General features: G+C 41.7%; 1 protein-coding gene across 1 annotated transcript in view; it reads left to right on the top strand.

Annotated features, from left to right (window-relative positions):
- ATP9A (ATPase phospholipid transporting 9A) overlaps window positions 1-23,186 on the top strand; it is a 53,634-nt gene that overhangs the window by 9,432 nt on the left and 21,016 nt on the right. The window contains exons 3-13 of the mRNA XM_085314070.1: window positions 783-841; window positions 1,725-1,776; window positions 2,350-2,444; window positions 3,200-3,280; window positions 4,625-4,700; window positions 8,635-8,711; window positions 9,300-9,460; window positions 10,470-10,612; window positions 11,364-11,476; window positions 14,340-14,552; window positions 19,574-19,735. Of these exons, the coding sequence (XP_085170196.1) occupies window positions 783-841; window positions 1,725-1,776; window positions 2,350-2,444; window positions 3,200-3,280; window positions 4,625-4,700; window positions 8,635-8,711; window positions 9,300-9,460; window positions 10,470-10,612; window positions 11,364-11,476; window positions 14,340-14,552; window positions 19,574-19,735 (1,232 nt within the window). The remainder of the gene's footprint in view (window positions 1-782; window positions 842-1,724; window positions 1,777-2,349; window positions 2,445-3,199; window positions 3,281-4,624; window positions 4,701-8,634; window positions 8,712-9,299; window positions 9,461-10,469; window positions 10,613-11,363; window positions 11,477-14,339; window positions 14,553-19,573; window positions 19,736-23,186) is intronic.

Raw genomic sequence — 23,186 nt, 5'->3', positions numbered from 1 at the left:
GGCGCGGGCTCCCGCCGGCCGCCCCCGCTCCCGCTCGGATCGCCGCGGGTTAAAGGGGCTTTTGTTGGAGCGGAGCAGACGGACGCGTGGAGGCAGGGTGCGTGTTAACTGGTCGTAAATCACTAGTTACGCCAGGAAAGCCGAAGCTAGAGCTGGCTAACGATCTAAAATTACTAGCCAATTGTTAAATTAATCCCCTGTTTTAAAGCGGCTGGTAACTGCTCGACAGCTGCGCGGGAGTAGCTGTCGATCGAGGTGTTTTTTCTGGCTCTGCGGGGTTTCTCCGGGCTGTGGCTGCGGAGCAGGGCTGAGCCAGGTGYGCGCGGCGCGGCGCRGYRCGGGGGAGACGAGCCGYGGTCTGAGGACGGGCCCGCTGTGGTTACGGCTTCCGGGCCTCGCCTGGAAGGGTTAGGCTTTAGGTTTTCATCGGCTTGGGGGAGAGGAGCCGCGAGTCGGTTCCTCCCCGTTGTCGCCTCGCTCTTCCCGCGCTGTCGTCCGCCAGGCCGCGTTCCCGAATGGCTGGATTAAGCCGTGTGGAAAGCGTGTGACGGCTGTTTCGGAGGCGTCCCTGGGGAGCGGGCGGGGGGCTTCCGCCTCCCAGGCCGAGGCGCGCGGCCGTTGAGGCGAGGGGYTTTCAGCCTTCCTCCGCCCGGGGGAAGCGGCGGGTTTGAGGAGCCGTAGAAACGTTGYGGGCTGGGAGGGGGCGCGCGGAGAGCCCGGCCCGCGCTGGCGAGCCCGGTCCCGCCGGCGTGAGGCGACTTGCCCGTGTCTTTCCTCCGCAGGGACCGTGAAGGTGAAGAGCTCTAGTATACAAGTAGGCGACCTCATCGTTGTTGAAAAGGTTAGTGTGCGTGTTTGGGGTGCAAAAGGCTTTTTRCACAAGCCCATAGAAAACGGAGTATTTTGAAGCCCTTTTTCTTTTACGATAGGCTCTTGAATATTGAGCGGCAGGTATTGTTACTTAATCACTTCTCAGAGTTTTTCTTTTCCTTGCTTTTTTTCCCCCCCCGTCCTGAAAATAGCATCGTAGTCTTTAGAAATAAGAACAAATCTCTGATTAAACACCAATGACCTGAATTTTTACACTTAAACTACAGCAAGATTAAAAAAAATAAAATAAAAGGCTGCATGACCAAGTCTTTGACTATTGAACACAGGTAAAATACCAGATACAAAGGTAGCATCAAAACATTGTGTTGTGTGTAAAGGCCTAACACAAGTATTGGAGGACATAGAGATCCACGCATAGACCTCCATGTGTTCAGATATATTTCCTCTTTGTGATRTATTTTTTCACATTCTGTCTGTGCAAGAAAGTGTGCACCCTAAAACTATTAGTATGAAAATATTCAGTACAAGAAGAGGAAAATGGTGCCTCTACACTCAAGACGCATGCCTTCCTCTAGCACAGCACTCCTTGAAAGGCAAGCAGCACTAGTCCAAAATTCCTTCATACCTCTGGGGTTACTCASTAGCTCTTTTGTAAACCTAGACGTTAGTGCAGGCTGGTCAGTGGGAGCTGGCACCGGTTATTGTTCTGCACTTGGGATTCTGCAGGGAAGCGATTTCAGGATTCAAAGCGAAATGAATGCCAAGCTTCAGTCTGACAAAGAAATACACGTTCTCCTCCCGAGCCCTTTGCCTTGTCACCGTGGGGCTGTGGACGGAGGTCGCATGTGCGTGCGGGGCTGCAGGCACAATAACGGCCTTTCTTCTCGCAACAGAACCAGCGGGTCCCTGCTGACATGATCTTCCTGAGGACGTCGGAGAAGAATGGTAAACATCTGGAGCCAATTGTCAAAATAGTCATTAACCTTTCACTGGTTGTTTAGAGAAAATTATCTTTTGGAAATCTGAAAGAAACAGATAACAGTCAAATTTTAGGGAGGTGGAGAATTTAAATACTTTAGTGAACTACTGCTTCTGGTGTTGTTATATTCTGATTTTGCTCCTTAATTAAATAAGGTAGGTAGGTAGTTGAATCCAACTACCTACCGATGGCTTGCACTGTAGACGTAAACAATTTTACTTGCCRTTCAGGTTTGTTTTGTAAAGTTTGTGAAGAAATGTTTGATAGAAGATTTAGAAAACACAAAGACTAATGAGAACATTTCAAATATCTTAAAGATACAATACAGCGTCTCACTGTATTTAGACTGTTAGAARGAACTGAGTGTGTGATGCAAGAATAACATTATTTTCATTCTTATATTGCTAACAAAYGTTACTTTAAATCAGATACTGTCTTCAAAGAAAGAAAAGTATCCTAGCTATGAAGCCATTTCATGAGCTATTGATCTTCCTAAGTCACATCTAGAGAGAACATTAACTGCTGTTGGAAATCCACAGGATCTTGTTTCCTTCGCACCGATCAACTGGACGGTGAGACGGACTGGAAACTGCGCCTGCCTGTGACCTGTACCCAGAGACTGCCAACTGCTTCTGTAAGCAGCATTCTTRCAAAATTGTTGTTTGTTAAACAAGCATGTCTGATTTACCTGAAAAGTGTTCAGTTCCTTCAGTTAATGTTCTGTTTGAGAAACTGTTTATTTTAGCATTGTTTCGCACATAACCTCCATCAAACRTGATGTTTTCCAAAACCCTCTAGCAAAAACAGTTTGCGTGTTTAAGAAAGAAAGAAAACAAAGGGAATCTGAATATCTGTTATTGAAGTTCACTCTGTAAAAACTGCAATAAATATATTTTATACAAATATTTGGAAGCAGGACATTCTCTAGCAGTGGATTGAGTAGCTCCTACGTACATAGGAGTCGGTAGTGARATGCTGTGCAGAATTAGAACGGTTCCCGAAGACAAACCACCTCAAACTAAACATGAGGTGGTAGGATATTCCCTGTTGGCCTTTGAGGACTAGTCTAAGTCATCCGTACTGAGCAACAGAGAGAGTCATAGGCTGTCTTGGTTATTCGTGTTGAAATTTCCTTTATGGGGCATCAGCAACTCCCAGAAGTCTCTTTGTGGTGTTGCTTCAAGAAATACCCTTAGAAAAAATAGTGTCAGTGAGGCTAGGATAATGATTGTATTTTCTCCTAGATATTTGGACTCAGGTAAGTAATATTATTTAATAACTATTATAACTTGATTAGGTAACTCTTGCTTGAAATATTTGGGTGGAAAAATTTGTATGCTTTTAAAATGTGGTTGTCTAACTGTCTGCTAAAACATGTCTCTCTTATAGGACCTACTTCAAATTCGATCGTATGTATATGCAGAAGAGCCCAATATTGATATACATAACTTTGTGGGGACCTTCACAAGGGTGAGTCTTCCTGATTTATCTTTTAAATAACATAAATATCATTTACAATGCAAACCATGTGAAAGTTGCCAAGATTCCAGACATTTTCAGGAGAAATAGAGAAGGGTTGCCATTTCTTGAACCTTCTTTCTTTTTGCTTCATAAAAGTCATACATGAATTAATTCCAAAAGAAATACATGATTATTGAAGCTTTGATTTGAAGACTATGTCATAGGCTGTTCAAGGTTAAGGACACTACTCTGAAGGTACTAGATCTGAACATACAAATCAAGATTGGTGGTTGCATAATCATTGTGCCTGTTCAGAAGGACCTCCGCAGACTCTGAAGGATTAAAATTGTTCTCCCAGCTGTGAAAAGGCAGAGTACCTTGGCTAGGTAAGGCAAAAGCAGTCTTGATTCTGAGTCAGGTGGGTTTTTTGCTTTGCATTGCGTGCAGCCTATGTCCTCTATCTCAGAGCGGCTCAGAGCTGCTATGAGATACCACTGTTAAAAAAAAAAAATTTTTTTGACTTGGTGAGAAGATGCACTGCCTATTTGGGGCAAAAGGTTGCTTTTTTGTTTTTATTTTTTTCCCTTCTCACACCTTACTGGGAATAKTAAAATTCTGAGATGCATCTAGAACACTTAGGGGGCTTTCAGAGGACTCACAGTTGGGTAACAAACAGGAGATGGGACTTTTGGAAGCTGTTTGCTGGTGTTGTAGTTCAAAACTATAAGTTTTGAATTTGCCCTCTTATCTTTGAGGTATGGTTAATCAAGTTTAGTAGGAACTAGTGCTGATATAGCATAGGCTTATGTAGCTTGGGGAGACAGTTCTTTTATAAACCTAGAGTGAGTTTTAATTTTTCTCATGCAAAGATGCTGTTCTGTGGAATTAATCATCTGGTGTCTGAGAGGAATGACACTCTTGTAACTAYTCTTCATTGGTACCTGTCAGACATCTTTCTAGGCATTGCAGAGCCTGGAAGCAAGTTCTCAGTGAGATCATACATAGGAGGAAAAATGCTTGTAAGCTGCATGAGCCAACAGAGAAGAACATTTTCYTGTAGCCCCAGGAGAGTTTCTGACACATCCCTTTCTCATTTGTAATTCCCAGAGGCATTCAGCAGGAAGAGAAATTTTAATAGATTCGTTTTCCAACCCTTCCATTCCACTGAAGCAAAGTGCTTGTGTTCTTAACCCAAATAGAGATTTAACTGGGTTTGTGAAAATCCTTCATCTTGTACAGGAAGCCCACTACCAGCTCTTTCAGAGTYCACTTACATATAGCTGTCATACACTGATCTGTTAAATTACTGACTAGTTCAGGACTTCTTTTTTCTCCTCCGCACCCCTGTTGTAGGAGGACAGTGACCCTCCAGTGAATGAAAGTTTAAGCATAGAAAACACCTTATGGGCCAGCACAGTGATTGCATCAGGTAAGGCACAGGCATCTGCATTTTTTTTAAGGGAGTATGTTAACAATTTTTAAAGGTCTTTTTGTAATGGAATAATGATCTCTGTCAGTTTGAGAAATTAGCTGTTTGAATGAAGCTTTCCACTTGTCCTAACACCTCTGGGAAATTGAGTTGACATCTAATTGCCTCTTGGACATTCTTAGATGAGAAGGAATTGGAGTGGCCTTTGGGCACTTCTTTAGCATCTACAGCCAGAATAGCACTTAATTGCACACCACATTGACATTCTAATCTGTAACAGAAATGGTGTCAAATAGAAGCTGGTAACAGAAGCTAAGATGAAAGATCTCCAGGTAAGTGCTTCCAAAGAGCTCTAGTCTTGTATACTTCGAAAAAAGAAAAAAATAAATTCTTTGACAGATTTTGGTCTTTGTCTAATGAAATTGCAAGGCGTGAGATTAATCAATGTTCTCTAGTACAGGCTTGTCAAAACAAAAGCCTTGTTCCTCTCCTGTGTAGTGTGCTTGCAGGGTTTACAGGATGGAACTGGAAGAGCTTGAAGTTCTRTAATACAGTTCTGAGATTAAAGTTATTGAATGGAGGGGTCTCACAGTGCCGTACTAAGCTGCRTATGGAGTTAATAGTGGGAAGAAACATGAACTTCTAAACATCTTGTGAAGTACTGAAAAAATTTTTGATTTGTTATTTTAGTAACAAAAAAGTGAATAAATTTTATTCCTGTATGTCTCCATCTGATTCTGCTCTGATTCTTCTTTGAAGTGCATTACAATGCTATTACAGTGGTATGACCAAAGGATCATAAAAAGCTAGATGACCAAATATAGTTTAGTCAAGTAAGTTTTGTTTATAGATCAATAATTGKCATGTGCTGTGTAACCTATCTTCATCCCCTCTGAATGCATGTATTAGGACTGGTTGCATCAAATACCAAACTTGGTGCATCAATTCAACCTGCCATTGAAAAAAAAAAATAAAAGGAGAAATGGAAAACCATATTTGTTGTGATTCTGTCCTTTCTTATCTCTTTTATTGAAGATTTAATTCATATCAGTTCTTAATTCAAAAAACTTGTGTGTTGATCTCCTCATAGCACTGCAGTGATGTGACTGAATTTAACACACAAGGYTGTGTTACAGTGAAGTGTCCTACTAAAACCAATGAAAGATGTCCCCTGCCCTCAGCAGGATCATACCAAGGGCCTGCCCAGGGTGCAAGCTCTTCCTCTGCTGTTTGCTTGGGCTCCTGTGCTGTGTGTGTGGACTTCTGTGCACAAGCACCTTTCCCAAATGGAGGTCACAGCACACACTCTGCTCTGCCTGGTTAGTTGTTTGCTATTTTAGGGTCCTTTAGGAGTCCTAGCTGGCTCTGCTGCGTCTTAGTGTCTCTATAACGGCATGCAAAGATCTGCTCTTTGCCCAAATGAAACYTGCAATTTGAATCTAATCCTCCCTTCTGAATAGAAACGAAGTTATTACTAGATGGATACCTTTGTTGGGTCAGATAATATGAATAACACTTACAAATATTTTCATCTTTCAGAATGGTTTATATATTGAATATGCATTTATTCAATATGTTTTGAATATCCCTAAACCAATCAGAAACACTCTTTTTGTACATACTAGTGTGCCTTCAAACTGTTTTCTAGTCCAGAGAGGTTTTCTTGCTTCATTTTGATTTATTTGATCARCATAATACTGTTTTGTTTCTCCTATGGTCATAATAAATATCTCGCATAGTGTATATTTGTTGGGGGTTATTCTGTGAAGAAAATGTATTGGTTATGAAAAAATGTGGATATTTTTCTTCCYCGAGTGAAAGCTGTCAAGTTGTGGTGATGCCATCTCACTGGGGCAGCCTTTGCTTGAAGATGAAGCAGAGCTATGTGGCCTCCTCCATCTGCTGCTGTAGTAGGAGCAGGTCTGACTCTGTTTGCTGCTGATTCGGAGTAGCTATGCCATCTGCTGATTTGAATTGTGATGATCTTACCACCTTCTGCCATCTGGCTCCAGAGATTTGTTTTTTTAAGGGAATGTTTCCCAGCGTATTCTTAGCAACCACCTCTTTTGAATTAGTCCTATTTAAAAATAATTCACTTGCAGCTTGTTAAAACCTTGGTCATTAACAGGAGCAGGGGAATAGCAGAGTATAAAATGGCAATGTATTTGCAGCAGTGGGTTTTTTTTTTTTAAAAAAAAGTGTTGTTTTTCTCCATTTTTACAGAGTCCTAAAATTTTCTAGTAGAAACTTGGACGTTGGCAATAGCAGCTTTTAAACTTTTGACAGTAGCCAGCTTTTTCTTAGTAGCCTTTTGCAAAGTCYTTAAGGGAAACCTGTAGAAAAACAGTGGTTTATAGTACTAAACTGTATTATGTTTCTGCAGGAAGAAAAGGGAGAGCATTGTTGCTCTTAGCTCTCTAGAAACTGTGGGACATAGCATTAAAATATATTGATAGATTCCCAGCAGTTCCATCTGTTGTAGTAAGGTAGGAGTTACTSTGATTCACCTTTTGGTAGGAGCTGCAACTAGACAAATACCTAATTTATACTTAAGTAATTCTATCTTTAAAAGCTGTTGGAATTCATTGGTTTTGTTCTGATTGTAGCCACCTTCTCCARTAAAGAACAACTGTCACTCAGAGCACTGATTTAATTTTGGCACACTTAAAGCATAATGAAGACTTCAATCTTTTTTTTAAAAGGAAACAAATTGGAGTTAGGTTAATGAGTTTATAATGTCATGATTTTACTAGTCATTTGATTTTGCTGTTAGTTTGTAATTGGAGATTGGAAGGAGAATTATGATATAATGGTGAGGAGCACTAAACTTTAACCAGTGTCTTCTCTGAATCTTTAATTCTATCTGAATGAAGCTATTCCAGCAAAGCTTTGCTGGTACCGGTACAGCATCTTTCACTCCTGGGAGCTCAAGTTCTCACTGCAGGTACAGGATGATCAGAGTGACTTTTTCTGCATCAAGAGTACTTTGGCCTTATGGAATATGGATATCCTATTACAACAGATGATGTTCGTCTTGTCAACGTAAGCTTGTTGTATTGATTGCCTGGGAGGAGAGGTACCGTGCCTCAGCATCTCTGAGAAGGGAAACTGGTCCTTGCTGCTCTTGCTGCAAAGTGGCAGGCTGTACATGGGACCTTGGCGTCCCCACTAAGATAAAAGATGCTTCAGAAGTATGGCAAGCACCAGTTTGCATGTAGATGTAACCGCGGCCAGCGGTAAAGTTCAATTGGATGTTTCTGAATAAGCACCTTCCCCAGTTATAGAAGCTCCCGAGTGGTTGGTGCCTGTCCTTTCTGTTCTGGGCAGATACAGCACCTTAATGCTTGGGTGCAGATGCTGTGCAGTGCTGGTGGACRCTTGCAGAACAGGTCGTTTTGCTGCTTAAATGCTGTCCAAGCTAGCTGGTGATATATGGGCAGATATGGCGATATCGAGACAGAGCAGACGGAGGATCATTTACATGGTATAAAGCAAATTTACAAATAATAGATCGGATTTAAGTGGTAGGAGGAAAAACTTGCWATTTTTCCTCCTTAGCAGCTTTTATTTATAGTGGGAGACGCAACTGATTTCAAAAGRGGGTCAGAGAAAGGTGAGAGAGCAAAGGAGTTGACTTCTCTTTCCATGCTTATTAGTTGATGTGGTATCACGTCGAGTATGGGCAGTGTGGTTGCAGACTGCTGACCTATTGTAGGATGTCTTGTATTCAAAGTCTGAGTTTCTGGGCTTTATGTTGCAAGTACCTATTTCTTTAGTCTCTGRTTGCTAGTGCTTCTGCAGTTAACCTGCTAGAAAGCCTTTCTACGTGTTGAGCCTATGTATATAAGAACACACCTTTTTGAGTCATTTAAGGAAAAAAAAAAAAAAAATGATGCTGTTCTTTCTAGACTGATGCAGGTGCTGTTTTGTTTAGGTACTGTTGTAGGAGTTGTCCTCTACACTGGAAGGGAACTGCGCAGTGTGATGAACGCTTCAAACCCAAGAAGTAAGGTATGGTAAGGAAGCAGAGTCTTATACTAAATAAATGAGAAATTTATAATAATAATAATAAAAAGAACACCTTCCGAATGCTATATGTACGTACTRCAGGGGCAACACCGTATGAATGTTGATTAACTTCCAGAAAAGGAGTTAAGACAGTTACTGCAGCAGAACCTATGTCACCTTATTTTTTTAATCCTACTTGTGTATTTTTTTTTAATTAGTAAAACTGTTGTTTTATACAGTTGTAATGAGATGCTCTTGTCCAGTTATAATAGAAAGCTTATTTTTCTGCTTGCTTCTACTCTGGCAACGTCAAGCCAAGGGGCTAGGATATTTCATAGTCTGCAGCTTTTGGCAGCATGTGTCCCTCTCACACCTCTTCATGCATTGCTTAGCTTCCAGAGCATGGAAGTCTCACTTATCGAGCTGACAACAGTACAACAGAATAAATTTGAACGTTTATAATGTTTTAAATAGAAGCTGCTTAGTAGTTGGAAATGACTCTTTGCACATGGGAATTTTTTCCTTTTGTGAATACCACCTTGAGCTAGCATCTTCAGTTGTGTGATTGAAATACCTGTTTGATTTGCTTAGATTGGTCTCTTTGACTTGGAAGTGAACTGTCTTACCAAGATCCTGTTTGGTGCTCTTGTGGTAGTCTCACTCGTCATGGTGGCCCTTCAGCACTTTGCTGGCCGTTGGTATCTTCAGATCATAAGATTTCTCCTTCTTTTCTCAAACATCATTCCGATTAGGTAAGGTGATTGCTAATTATTCCCAGGAAAATATTGCTTCCTTTGCATATGCCTCCATGTTTCTTATATGAATAGACATTTAAATTCCTATCAATTCTTCATTTGGCAACTGAGCAAATCTACAAACAGAAGTCAAGTGACTGTTTAAACGTAGGAACTGCTTGGTTGTTTCTGCTGAATTCATCTAGCATGTTAGCCTGTTTGCTGTCTGTGACCTGTAACTTAGGGTATAGTTGAGTTATTTAAGGGAGTAGTGGTCTRGTTACCCCATGGTGTGTTACGCACACACCATGGGGTGTGTACCCAAACTCTATTTTGATAGAATTAACAATAAACAATCTTGTAGAGGCTTTGTAGCTCCCAGAGAATGTGGTGCCAGGGGAAATCAAGTGCAAAATGAGGCTAGAATATCTTCAGAAATAATGACTATCAGTGCCTGTTGCAGGTAGACCTTTCTCACTGTTCAGGCGGCCTGGCTCCTCTGAGAGGAGCAAAAAATGGGCAGAGATGTCATATTTATACAGCATTGCACTCTTCTATGTTACATAGTATATGAATTTATCCTGGCCTTGATTTATACTGCCTTTATACAGTATTTGAGAGGATGCTGAAGGTGTGATGTTTAATTATACTCTATTCATAAGTAGATTATTTCTTTCAGTGTAGGTCTGGGATTCATTTCATTTCATTTTTAACCTGCTGTCTGATCATCAGTCATGCTGTGCTCATTTRTGTATGTCCATCTTACTCTCAAATTACATCTGCTCTCTGACAAAATTTTGTCATATACCTTCTCGGATTACTGTACCTCTGGAGCAGTGCACAGCTCTTTTCCCCATTTGCCCCTTGACCACTCGCTTTGAATGAGCTTCTCCCTCAACACCCTGTTTGGCTGCTCCATTTCAGCATGCMAGACCTGTTCTTTTATTACATTGTGTTCACAGTGATTTTAGCCAAAGTTTTACTGCAGATATATTTTGTTTTTCTCTTTTCGCTTCTTCCTGTGTAGTTTGCGTGTGAATCTGGACATGGGGAAAATAGTCTACAGCTGGGTGATCCGCAGAGATTCCAAAATCCCTGGGACGGTCGTTCGATCCAGTACTATTCCAGAGCAGCTGGGGCGGATATCTTATTTGCTCACAGACAAAACAGGTATGTATCTAGAGAACACAGTTTGGGGTCATGGTATATTTTTGTTGGGTTTTTTATTATGTTTTTGACTAGCCAGGGAGTATAATGAAAGATTCTTTTGGGCTGGAAGAAGTGCTTCCTGTTGCTCTAGCAATATGATTTCATCAGTTTTTAAARTATTTTGGATACTTTTGTTCTGATTTCATTCTAAATGGGAGATGGGAGAATTTTTTTTGTTTTAGAAAACAATTTTTCCTTTAAATTTTTCACCTCAACTTTTGGCTTACTAGCATACTTTGTGTTGCTCAAAGTTAGAGCAAGACAGGTCATGTGTACAAGCAGAAATGTGCTTATCTGGTGTTGTCCCTTCTGTTTCCAGAGCTGAGCTCAAGTTCAGAAGCTCTAAGCTGTAACTGAAAGCTTGAGCTGATGTAAAACCCTGCCTCCACTGAAGTTGTTCGCAGGCATTTTCTTTGGTTCTAGCAGCATCAGAACTATSCCTGCACGTTCTCATTTGCATTGACTTCTGAGTGAATAATCTCATTTTCTCTGCCACAGTGAAGTGCAGTATTGCTTCCTAAGAGAATCTGCCCTYAGAGTCGTGAATACTGTTGTCTTCCCTGGCCTCAACCTATACTGAGAGCCCAGCACAGTAACCAGTTATGCCCCTGGCCCAGTTTCCCTTTGATCTGGGGTGCAGCAAGGAATGGAATTTGCACTGGGAAATAATGTGGTGGTTAATGCTCAGAGTCTGGTATCACTTCTGTTACAGGAACCCTTACACAGAACGAGATGGTTTTCAAAAGGCTTCACCTGGGAACAGTGGCTTATGGCCTGGACTCCATGGATGAAGTGCAGAGCCACATATTCAGTATATACACGCAGGTAAAATTAAAATGGGATTGCTTAACTCCATGTTCGCAAAACACTTTTGCAGGTCACTGGGCTACTGCTGAATTAGTATGACAGGGACAGGCTATTAAATTTTACTTTTTGGAAAAGTGTGAATGTCATTGCATGCTTAACACCATTAATACTCTCATAGTAACACATAAATATCACAATTGCTTATTGCATTTGTAGATTGTTTCCATATCTAACAGTTTCAGCTGCCATGGCACATGCAGAAATGTAGTGTTAGTACAGTTTTTTGTAAATAATAAAGTGTGTGTGTGTGTGCGCGTGCCTGTGTCTTGTTACTGAAGCCTAATTGTAAGAAAGCGTATTTTATTTAGATAGTCACCATTTATGGCAATCACAGCATTTGCTTTGTTGAGAAATTAGCACTGGGTAATACTTAGTGGATTATGTTGCTGTTTGTAAGATTGTGTAGCTGGAAACAAGAATGGGGGAGAAACCGTCAGTACTCACTGAGCAGCAGCAGATCAGCTTACTGGTACCATTGCTGTAGGCCTGGCGCTTAAAAAAAGAGATAAATTAGAAAAGGAAACTAGGATTCTTTGAATAACACAATAGTGACTTCTTAAAATCTTATGTGGTGCATAACTGATGCCTGCTTTTAAAAAATAACTGCAGCTACTGCAGATGGCAAATGCAACATAAAGTACAGAACAGGAAAATACTGTTTTGATGAGAAGACTTTCCTCTCTCAGTATCACTGGATGAGCCAGGATCCATAATGGCTTCGTTTCTATTCTTACAGTTTTTGTTCAGTTTGGTACAAAAAAGAGGTAATGGTACATTACCTGTCAGGTTCAGCAAACGGTGTTCCTTGGCGTGTTACCGTAGACAAGATGCTTATGGGTCAAAATATCATATAAATATACACACTTCTTTCTTAAAACTGGGGGTGAGGTTTTACTTGAGGATATTTCTATATTTTTTAATTTAGAAATGTAGTTTGTTAGAAACTGTCGGTAGGTAATGTTTCAGCCACCCTTCTGAGTGGTACTTGCAAAAGTTTTAAGAGATTTTACTAATTATGTAGTTAGGGAAGCATTATTTTTAATTTAATGTGGGTTAATAAGGTTCTCTCAACCCGAAATACCTTCTGCAGCTAGAAATGACTTTGGGGGGACTTATTAACTGTTTGACTTTCTCTATTGTAAAATGTGGTTCCACAGATGCAGTCTGCAGTGCTTAGTGATGGATTACTATTCCCATGTTGTAAGCCAAGCATTTTSAACTCTTACTGGTTGAGAGATTGCTTCATTCCTACAGAAACTACAGAGGTAGTTTTCAAAGTGCCTGTGCTTTTCCTTGAGCAAATACATCCAAGGCAGTAAACCAGATTTTACATATCACATTGTTTTTGTTTTACTCTAGAGATTTTGGATTTAAGTGCACTTTCTGTGCCTCCRTAAACTGAAACATGAAGCCTGCTTTCTTACCTGGGGAAAGGCACGCTGTCCGATAGCTACAACTCTTTCTTTTGGATTTTATTCATAGTGGTAGAGAKAAGCACAGCAATTTTCCTTGGACTCAGTAATCTAGTGGCCTAGCTTTTCCCCTGTCAGACTATTGGGCTATGATTCTCTATTTTAAACTAAACATATGGTAGCTGATAGATTCTAGTATTTTGAGTAATTATCTCTTTCACTGGCATGTGTCTCAGGTAGCATTTCCAACAACACAATCTTTGTGTGAATATTTGTATTTTCTACCTCTTATTTCCCAGCCTTGTTAGCATCTGCTGCTTCTCCTGGTACTGAGACCCAAAAGTGTACTTTTAATATGTAAACACACTTCACATCTAGTTGTCCCCATTTCTGTATTCAATCTCCAGAGGATGGAAAACTTGACTAGTTGTTAATTATTTTCCAAAATATTCAATATTTGTCAAGGACATTTTGAATGGGACCAAGGCCAATATGTAAATGGTGCTATGTGTCAATGTAAGTACACTTCAACTGTGAGTTTACTGTTGCTTTGATTTGGTTAGAGGCCTGTCACAACAACGATGATGAGTAGCAATATTAATCTTGAAGATCTTGTGTCTTAATCAGCAGAATTTGAAAAACAGCATTTAATTTTATAGAATTAATATTGGTAAAGGGTATGTCTCATAAAGCATTTGTCATGACAAAGTTAGATTCCATGTAATGAGAAGCATTTGCTGGCAATGATTCATTTTGAACTGTAGTTCTTATTCTTTAGTCTTATTTTTACCATGTTGTGGCCTTTGACCTGGAAGTGAAACTTTTGTCCTCTTTGACACTAAAGGTTAACAGAGCAGGAAACTAGATCACTGTGTGTCCCCTCTTCCACCAGGATAATTTAGTAATTGTGCAATTATCTGAGGAGTCCCATTCTGATACTAAAAATAGTATTAAAAATTAAATGAATGCAATTAAGATTTTCTAGATCCATACAAGACATCTGTTTTCTGTTTTCAGCAATTATATGCACTTATATGTGAAAACCCAGTTGACTCTAAACTTCCAGAGCTGTTGGTCTTTTGTGGGGCAAAGAGTAGCTTCACTGGCTCTTGTGCAACTTTTGTCTTTCACGTATCAGCATTTTGTGGATTTGCCACAAATGATTGTTTTCTTCAGGTTCTGCTCCAGCTAGATAAGTCTCTTGGGGCATTCTTCTCCACCCAGAATATTGTTGAGTTGCGTTAGGCTGGGGAGGGTTCCTGGGTGTTGGCACAAAAGTGCGCAGAGGCCACCACGTTCCAGGGGATGTAGGAGCCCACAACTCCTACATAGATGGTCTCCATGGAAGGAAATAAAATCTTTTTTTTTCCCATATAGTAAGAGTCTATTCTACTTTTMTTTCCTATAAGCAATCTCAGGACCCACCTGCTCTGAAGGGCGTTACCTTAGCCACCAAGGTGCGAAAAACCATGAGCAGCCGAGTGCACGAGGCAGTGAAGGCGATCGCCCTGTGCCACAACGTCACGCCAGTTTAYGAGTCCAACGGCGTGACGGATCAGGCTGAAGCCGAGAGACACTATGAGGATTCCTGCAGGGTGTACCAGGCTTCCAGTCCTGATGAGGTCAGTATCCATTTGGGTTGATAAAAATCTAATTTTTCTTGTTGCACAAAAAAGTGTTCATCGTTAAAAATGTTTTGTGTTGGTTACAGAGCTTGGATACATCTTTTTTTTTTTTTTTTTTTTTTAGTGCAACTAAAGTAAAACAATTAGTTTTCTATTAATTTGTATAATTATACTTGCTCTCCACCATTAAAAGCCTGAAACATGGAACTTTCTGTAAGAATCTTACCAATGATGTACTGAGATCATATCACCAATTTAATTTCATTTGAAGGGTTCTTTCACTTATTGCTCCAAATAAACAGACTGKCTCTGATGATGATCGTTTCACCTTCAGCATCAGAAGAGATGCTGGCTTTCCTCGTTGGTAGAGGTGAGGAATTCCTTGCATAGAAATCTGTTTATTATTTAAAATCCTCAGATAGCCAGGCTTCTGAGACTGTTCGTGTATTATTGAACAATTGGCATTGCAGAATTAGGCCCCAGTTTCATGCACCATTTAAAATATTCCCGATAGTTTCTTTTGAAACACTCACAATAATTCATTTTGTATATGTTCTTGTCTGCATTATGTAAGAGCTGCTGCTTTGCCTTTTCCGCCCTCCACTGATGTCCCTACAGTGACAAGGAATGCTTGTTCTTCTCCGATTTTACAGCTAACAAATGATGTGTGTGTGCCTGCTCTCACGCTGTAATCCAGCTCTGCGTTCTGATTACCTGGTTTTCTCCTCTACTGTGTTGCTCTCTCCCATAAAGACAGCTTTACAGAAAGCAAATGCCTTTGGTTTGAAATGAGATCTGAATGATTTCCAGATGGTAATTTTTGTGATCTGTATTTAAGAGGGTTCCCCCCCCCCCATGCATTTACTGGCTATTTATGCACAGATCCTCTGTTTATTTACTTGTATATTGTGGTATATAGTGAAGTCAGTGATTTTTCTTTTCCTTTTTTGTTTTATGCTATTTTGTCTTTAAAATATTTACACAGCAATTTCTCTRAAATACCCCAGCTTTTATTGTTTGTTTTTGTTTTTTGCTATTACATGATAACTAATCCTTCCAAGATTACTGTTTAAATTCTTTTTTCTTTCTTGTGGTGTTTTAAGTAGAGAATTACAGTGGATTCAGAAATCAGATATGCTTTGTTGCACTGAGGAAATCTTGTCTGTAGCTCTTGGATATACAAATATTGTTTAGACATGCTCTGTGTGTGTCATACGAGATGGTACAAAACGCAGGATCAGCACAAGTTGAGTCCTTGAGACGAGAGCGATGCTGTTAAATAACATTCCCTGTAGGGGAATGGCTTTGGACTCCTGTTAAAGTCAGCCTTTGAAATCTTATATCAATAAAATATTGCCATGGCAGGGAAGGTCAGTTTATGAAATGAGTACAAAAACTTGTATTCTCTTTACTTTAACAGCAAGGGTAATTTCTACCAGTTGGCATAGGATTCATTTCCTGTAACAGAAAGCAGGATTTCCTAAATTTGTTTCCTGTGCACGCTGCCATTTAGAGCTCTTGAAGTATCTTTATTCAGATATCGGTTACAGCCTTGGGGCTCTGCAAGCGTGTCAGTTGTAGCCATACAGTAACTAACAGGGGAAATGAAATAGATATAATCTGATCGGAGATAAGAGTGCCTGGGATGCCTGGACAAACGGTCTTTAACCCCGACAACGCTCCGCAGCTGCCAGGACATGAAAGGGTGTACCGAGCCGTTGGCTTCTGCCTGCTGTCGGTGCGCCCGGGCAACCCGAAATGTCGAGCAACTCGTAACGCGGAAGGATCAGTTTGTCTCTTCAGAATGAAATTTATTAGTCGATATCCATTTCAGTGGTGGCTTGGATAATTTAATTGTCAGAGCAAAGTTTGGGGGGGAGCATGCCAAGCTACTGTAGCCACTCGGCTTCACGGTGCGTAGAGCCACATCTGCCTGACTCCTAGGATGCGGCAAGGAGATTTATTGATTTCTCTTCACCAGTGATCATGGGCCCTCTTGATGAGAGGGGTTTCAAGCCTGGTCGAATCTTGCTTGTTTAAGCTGTAAAAATATTTGTTCATCTTGAATGTTTATCCTGTTATGCCTGGAAGCCCATACAGTTAGTTATCTGTTTAAATGGTGGACAGTAAAGGTCTGCTGTTATGGACCATTCTGAAACCCATATRAGGGTGCCCAAAATCTGCCACGGCAAGCCTGCGCTTTTGTTGTGGTTGCTACAGTTTGTTGGCCCAGTGGTACTGTCCAGAGACAAGGCCCCTTGCATCATGTGTTGGATAGGGATGGCAATTTAAACACTTCTAGTAGAACTAATAGGAGCATTTCCAAACTATATCACTTTTCCCTTCAGTAATTATTCAACAAGTACTACAGAGGCTGCAAAGTGGCACATTAAAAGGGATCAGTAGTGCTTCATCTCTGCTGGTGCTGGATGCTGTTCACCTGAAGGGCCATTGAGGGCTGAAAGAAGTGCTCTGAGACCGAAGTGGGCTTGGGAACAGCACGGGAAGAGAGGAACTTCTTTCATTATTCTTCCCCTTCTGTTAGCAGCCCTTTCTGGAGACTTCGTGCCATCCAACACGAAGAGCATTGTGCAATGAAATAYGGTTAATGCAAGGTGTATCACGGGCGTGTGACGTAGCATGTATCATGGGCTGCTCTTGTATTTGTTACTCTGCGCGAGGCTTTTCTTTGGGGAGGTTTAAATGCTTCCTGACATAGAATTTAAATGAGATTCCCAGCAGGGATGGATGGAGGGATTTGTCAAAGAATGTAGCAAAAGATGCTTTGATAGGCTGAGTGGGGAGCAGAGATTTGCAGCTTATGGGCATGGACACTCAAACATCCAGTGCTTTGTGCGCTGAATGAATGCTCGTGTGACATCACGCTTTGGAAAAATTCTTGATAATTATTTATTAACCAGAGTATTAAATGCAAAACTCCATCTCTGCTCTGGAAAACTATTAGGAGGAATTTCTACCTACATGCTTTCTTGAAGGTGTCTTGAAGAAACCTTGGAAAAAGATAAGCTTGAAAGATCCTTTGACTTTTTTCTAACCTTTGAAAATAGGCCTGCAAAAACTTGCTAACATTAATTGATTTACATATCTTTTAAAGCAAAGCCAAATCAACCATTTTTTAATATGATGATTTAAGACAGTCTTAAAGTAGTAGTCCTGTCCATTAAATTGGAGMATGATAGAAATATCTCTTTGATTGAAGAGTGTAAACTGGTAATGACAATGGGTAAGGAAGCAAGAGATGAGATGAATCTGAAAGTTGACTTACTCTGCTCTGCCTTAGTATTTCTGGCTTTGATATTTGTAAATCTAGGGTGAATGCAAAGTTGTTCATTTGAGATTTCATAAAGACCAATCTGAAATAGCATGTTCCAAAAGTAAGTGTTTGTAAACAGGATTTCCCCAGTGTTATATAGGTTTGAGATCTCTAGGCTTGTGCAGAGTACCTATACCTTCACTTGCTGAAGGATTTCCCTTTAGGACCTTGTAGCCAAAGGAGGGCAGGCAATGACCTTTTATGAGTAGCCTAGGAAAGCTTTGCAGATGAATCAGACAGGAGCTGGGCTACCCAAATCCTGAGAATACTGTTAGTAATCTTTTAACTTGAGGAAAAACCTGCTTTTTGTACCCTCAGTAGACTGAGGGCTCAGTGGCTCAATGGCCTGACCCAGTTTTGTTGGGAAGTTTGGACTAGACCRAAGTGAGCTACTCAAAGGTGTGATTAGAGTGCTGGGATTTTTTCTCTCCGTGAATGCGAACAGTTTTAGCTCATGATAAAGCACAAGTTTCAAAATAAGATTGCATATTAATGATTTAGTCAAAGTGTTACAGTAGCTGTTTTGAAGATTGTCATGAAAGGTAAAGACTTATTCAATCCTGCAAGGAATAAATTGAATACTTCCTCCTGCTTTACAAGAAGTTAAGTACTACCAATAATTATGGTTATACARATGAAAACAAAGATAAACAAACCTTTCAGTGAGCCTGTGAACAGAGTAAGACAGGAAAAAAAGCTTTTTTTATTTTTTTTTAATATAAACATCTCTTGGATGAGAGATTCAGGCACCCTGTGATTTCTGTTTATTTACTAAGGAACTTGTGGCGTGTGGGTGGACACAGCAGTTTTCCTTCTCCCAGGTTTGCATGAGCCCCAGATCTAAACCCTTTCCATCCTGGAGCATGGGAGATGGGCCGCGAGCAGAGGCAGCAGGGCTGCACCCACCACTGCGCTGCCCCGCGGCACTCGGGGTGATGCCCACAGCGGGCTCGTTGCTGCTGCTATGTTGGGTGAGGCTGGCTGCTGCATGGGACCCAGGTTCAGCCTGATGATTTCTGTTGTTCCTGCTGACCATGCAGGACATGGAGCTGTTGGACTCCTCTGACCCTGCCTTGAGCCACTCCATGGCCTCCATCACTGCCATACTCTGAGCGCACCTCAATTAGCTCATGTGGACACCCTCTGCAGTTCTCTCCTGTTTGGTTGCCACTATAGCTGCATCTTACAACRTCCTTTCGTATCCAGCACCTGACATCCCTGCATGTCCTCTCCACCTGGCTATTTTCCACTGACCTCCTTCGTTTCCAGCYGGTGGTGATCCTCGTGGTGGGCCTGTCCAGTGAGCTCGGTGCTGGAGCTGCTGCCGTGCTCGGGTTGGCTCCTCCACTGACTGTTTTCTTGCATTTCATATTATTCGCCTGACCAAAGGGGATGCAGTGGCTCGTGCCATAGGTTATATCATCCGTAAACCCCCCTCTGTCTAGAGGGAAGCTCTTGCAGGGCCAGGGCCCTAGGGGAAACTGCACTGAAGGGATCATTTGTTCTCCTCACTTTGTCACGTGGTCAGGATAGAAAAACGGATCCTCTTTATCATGCCGTTAATGACTGAGGAACTTCTTTTCCAGCTACAACCCGCTGCCCCTTTCCTTCTGGTACTCCCTTCGTGACCTCTGGCCCGCCAGCCCCAGCGGTCGGCCTGACCTCTAACCCTGCTTGCGTTTAGGTGGCCCTGGTCCAGTGGACGGAGAGCGTGGGCTTAACCCTGGTTGGCAGAGACCAGTCCTCCATGCAGCTGAGGACACCAGGTGGCCAGATACTGAACTTCACCATCCTCCAGATCTTCCCCTTCACTTACGAAAGCAAACGAATGGGAATAATYGTTCGGGTAAGTGGCTTTAGATAAGTCTTTGTGAATCTCCTGCTAGCATAACCTGAAGAAGAAGGTGTAGCATGTTTACTGTCAGGAGGGAGAATTTTACGGTATCTCTTATCTCTGGCTGTAAACTGCTTCCATGTTTTGAGCTAATAGCTTCACTTGCTGGGGTTGTTTAGTAATATAATGTTTTTTCCTTTCCTATATTCTGCCACATGTGCTGTTGGATATCCTGTGGCATCTTTAGTCTACTGATCCTTAGTCTCTTGCTCAAAGCAATAGCAAAACAGTGGGGGAGCTAGCTTCGGGTGGTAGTTGAGCGTGCGTGTGTACACGTGTCCCCCACAGCTCCAGCCTCCTCTGCCTGCTCCTTCTCGCTTTCTTTTTCGATTCCTGTTGGTATTTCCTGGGGTGTGTTTTGGGGGCACAGCTCTGCAGCCCCCTTGCACTGCCAGCAGCCGGACGARTGCCACGTTGGTGGTAGCGAGGGGCCTCCAGGGCACCGCGGAGGAAGGACGCAGCAGCCAGGGACCCTCTCGGAGGCTGCCAGACCCAGAGGATTCTTGCTGCAAGCACGAGCAGGGGGCAGAGGAGAGCTGAAGTCAGAATGTTGCTGACCCAGGCTCGGAGGCTTTGGCACTTGGCAGAGATTCTGAGTTGTCTTGGACAAGCCCGTTGCTTCAAGCGATCCATAGGGCAGCAATGCTAACAGGAGAAACAGTGGTGCTTACCCTCTCTGCTTAGACCGAAGCCGTGCTGCCCAGCCTGTGCCATCCCYTCTCTCAGCGGCTGACGCACACGGGGAGGAAGGGGAGCGTGGGAAGCAGCACCCGCTCTCGCAAGGGGACCGGGCAGGAGCAGTGCCTCCAGGGAGTTTCAGCTGGCCCTGGGATTGTCTCCGCTCTTTGATGCGGTCGAAAGTCCCTGCTCTTCCTCCCTAGCCACAGTCCAGCTGGCAGTCAGTTTGGAATGAGGGCTGTGGGTCCACCTGGTCACACATGAACCTTCTTCCCCATCTCTGCAAGCAGGATCAACCTCCAGGAGTGGTTCACAGCTCCAGCTTGGTGTATTGTGGTGGTTAACAAGGGGGTTGTGGAGACAGCGACAAGGGGAAAGAGGAAGGAGATCATGGACTGCTGCCACAGCAAATAACTTTAYCCTGAATCAAAGTCTGCAGCAGATAAGCGATAGCAGATTCTTTGTGATACGCTAGAAATGCCACCTACGCCTCTACCAGGCATCGAAACTGTTGTCAGACCCCGTGGAGGCGCTCAAGGCAAGCATGTGCTGCAGCTGCAGGGAACTCTGGATACCTTTTTTGAGGCTGTTTAATATAGCTCATAGATACGCTGAGGACATGGTACCATGARCTTGAATGAGTTTGAAATAGCAGACATAAGGAAAATGGATGTGTTTTTGCAAGCAGGTACCTCTGTCAGCCGTGGCAGGTGCTGCACAGGCTGCGTGGGTGCCCAGGTGAAATTTTGCCCATAACTGGTTCTGTGTACAAATATAACGTAAGATCAGACTCTCAATAATAAATCATCTTAAAAAGAAAGGAGAAGAAAGTGTAGGTGCTAAAAACAGCAGAGGTGAGTAGTTGCCAACATTAGCATTTGGAGAAGTACTAACATRTCAATGTTAGCAAGATAAACTCACCCAGTTAAAGTAAGGTACTTCCATTTGCCTGTAAAGCAAACAAGGTGAAGCAGTTAGAATATTTTTTTTATAGATAATTAAGACATTGTTGTGTGGGTTTTTTGTTTGTTTTTTTTTAACCAAAAGTGCAGACACATAATCTGTACCAGGAATCTAAAGCACAAATATGAAACCGATAATCTAGAACAAGATACAATTTGTTGTATCTTTCCATGTGAACCAGCGGCCTTGTTATTTAGAGTGAGGAAAATGGGTAAGATTGATCTTACTTTTTTACTTTTTGGTAAAACAAGATTTCTTGGATATACATGGTCAAGTACCTGGAAATATGGTGTAGAAAATATCTTCTGCCTCTTGTGTTAAAAATTACCTCAGTACAAGAAGGCAGTTTGTTTTTAGTTGGGAATATTTGGGATCAATGCCTCATACAAGGGCTTCTTCTAGAACAGATTGATTTGGTCTAGTCTATTAGCTGAATTTTTCCATAGTTTCACAAATCTGAACTACTTTAAAGACCTGGAAGAGCACAGCTCCTGTCCAGAATTGGCACTATGGAAGGATAATATGAAATTGGACAATGTAGTAGTTGTGCTCAAAAACAGCCAAAGTTTAGGAGAACTTCAGTGTTCTTATTACCAAAAGATTTGGTGATAAAGGTGGAACTGTAGTGTGTGCACAGGATAAAACTTTTGGGTAACCTGTGAATGGTAATCTATTTAGCACAAATTGAAATCACTAAAGCTCATGCAAATGGACACTCAATTTGCATTATCCCGTCTGCGCATTTCAGACCTCCATCTCGTATTGCTCGGAGAACGAATGCTTTTAAATTTTGGAGCAGAGGCCACAGTATGGTGTAGGAGGACAAATCTGTGTTTGCAGTTGTTCCAGGCTTTCAAACATTAAAATAAGCCCAAGGGCAGGAATGTTTGTTGGAGTGAGCTAGCAGGGTGAGCTTGTACAAAGCAATCAGTATGTTAAATCTGTGAGTCTGGAGAAGGGCATGAGTATGTGTGAACAGAGGGAGCCCCTGTCGGAGCTGCAACAAATGCCTGGTACCGTGCTGGAGGGCTGCATGGAGCATTGGGCTTAGCCATTCGAGTACAGCAGGTATAATTTCTTTGGCTAAGTTATATTTTATAGTGACATGGTGACTTTAAGTAGTCTTTTAAAGAAGATTAGCGATAGAAGAGGGAGGATTAAACAACCTCTACGTCCTTTGCTTAGCGTAAATGCAAGCTTTTGGTGAGATACTATTTTATCAAAGCTGTAAAAAGTGCGATAATGATCACAGCCATTGTACGTTTCATTAAATTGCGTTGGTGTGCTCAGCAGAGAAACGAATGCCCTGAACTTCTTTTTCATCTAAGTGGAAAGGAGCCCTCTTTGGGCAATTTTTTTTTCTTCTTCTTTGTGTAAAAGTATGACAAACTGATGATTTGAACCTAATGTATTTTAAAAYATATATTAGCTACATTTCTTCCCTTTCAGAAGAAAAAGATTTTTATTGTACATTTCTGTATTTGGTGTAATCTGTGTTTGGCTAAAGGAAATGGCAAAACTCCCACTGGAGGTCACATTAGGCCCGAGACTGTGAGGCTCTTAAGGCAATCATTTATGTTCTTAATAGAAGCATCAGCCCCTTTTTGTTGTGCTTCTTACCTCAGTATCTTTATTTTACACCCAGTGAGCTGTGGCTAAACCATGCTCTCTCTACACAAGCTGGTTGACTCAAATACTGGCTAGCTGGCTGGGTATTACCTTGCCATGTTCCTGTATTCACTGAAATACTATCCTCAAGCAG

Source organism: Rhea americana, unplaced genomic scaffold (assembly GCF_003343005.1).
Source record: "Rhea americana isolate MKP2758 unplaced genomic scaffold, rheAme1 scaffold_4, whole genome shotgun sequence".
In the NCBI taxonomy this organism is placed as follows: domain Eukaryota; kingdom Metazoa; phylum Chordata; class Aves; order Rheiformes; family Rheidae; genus Rhea; species Rhea americana.
This window is presented reverse-complemented; position numbering and strand designations above follow the sequence as displayed.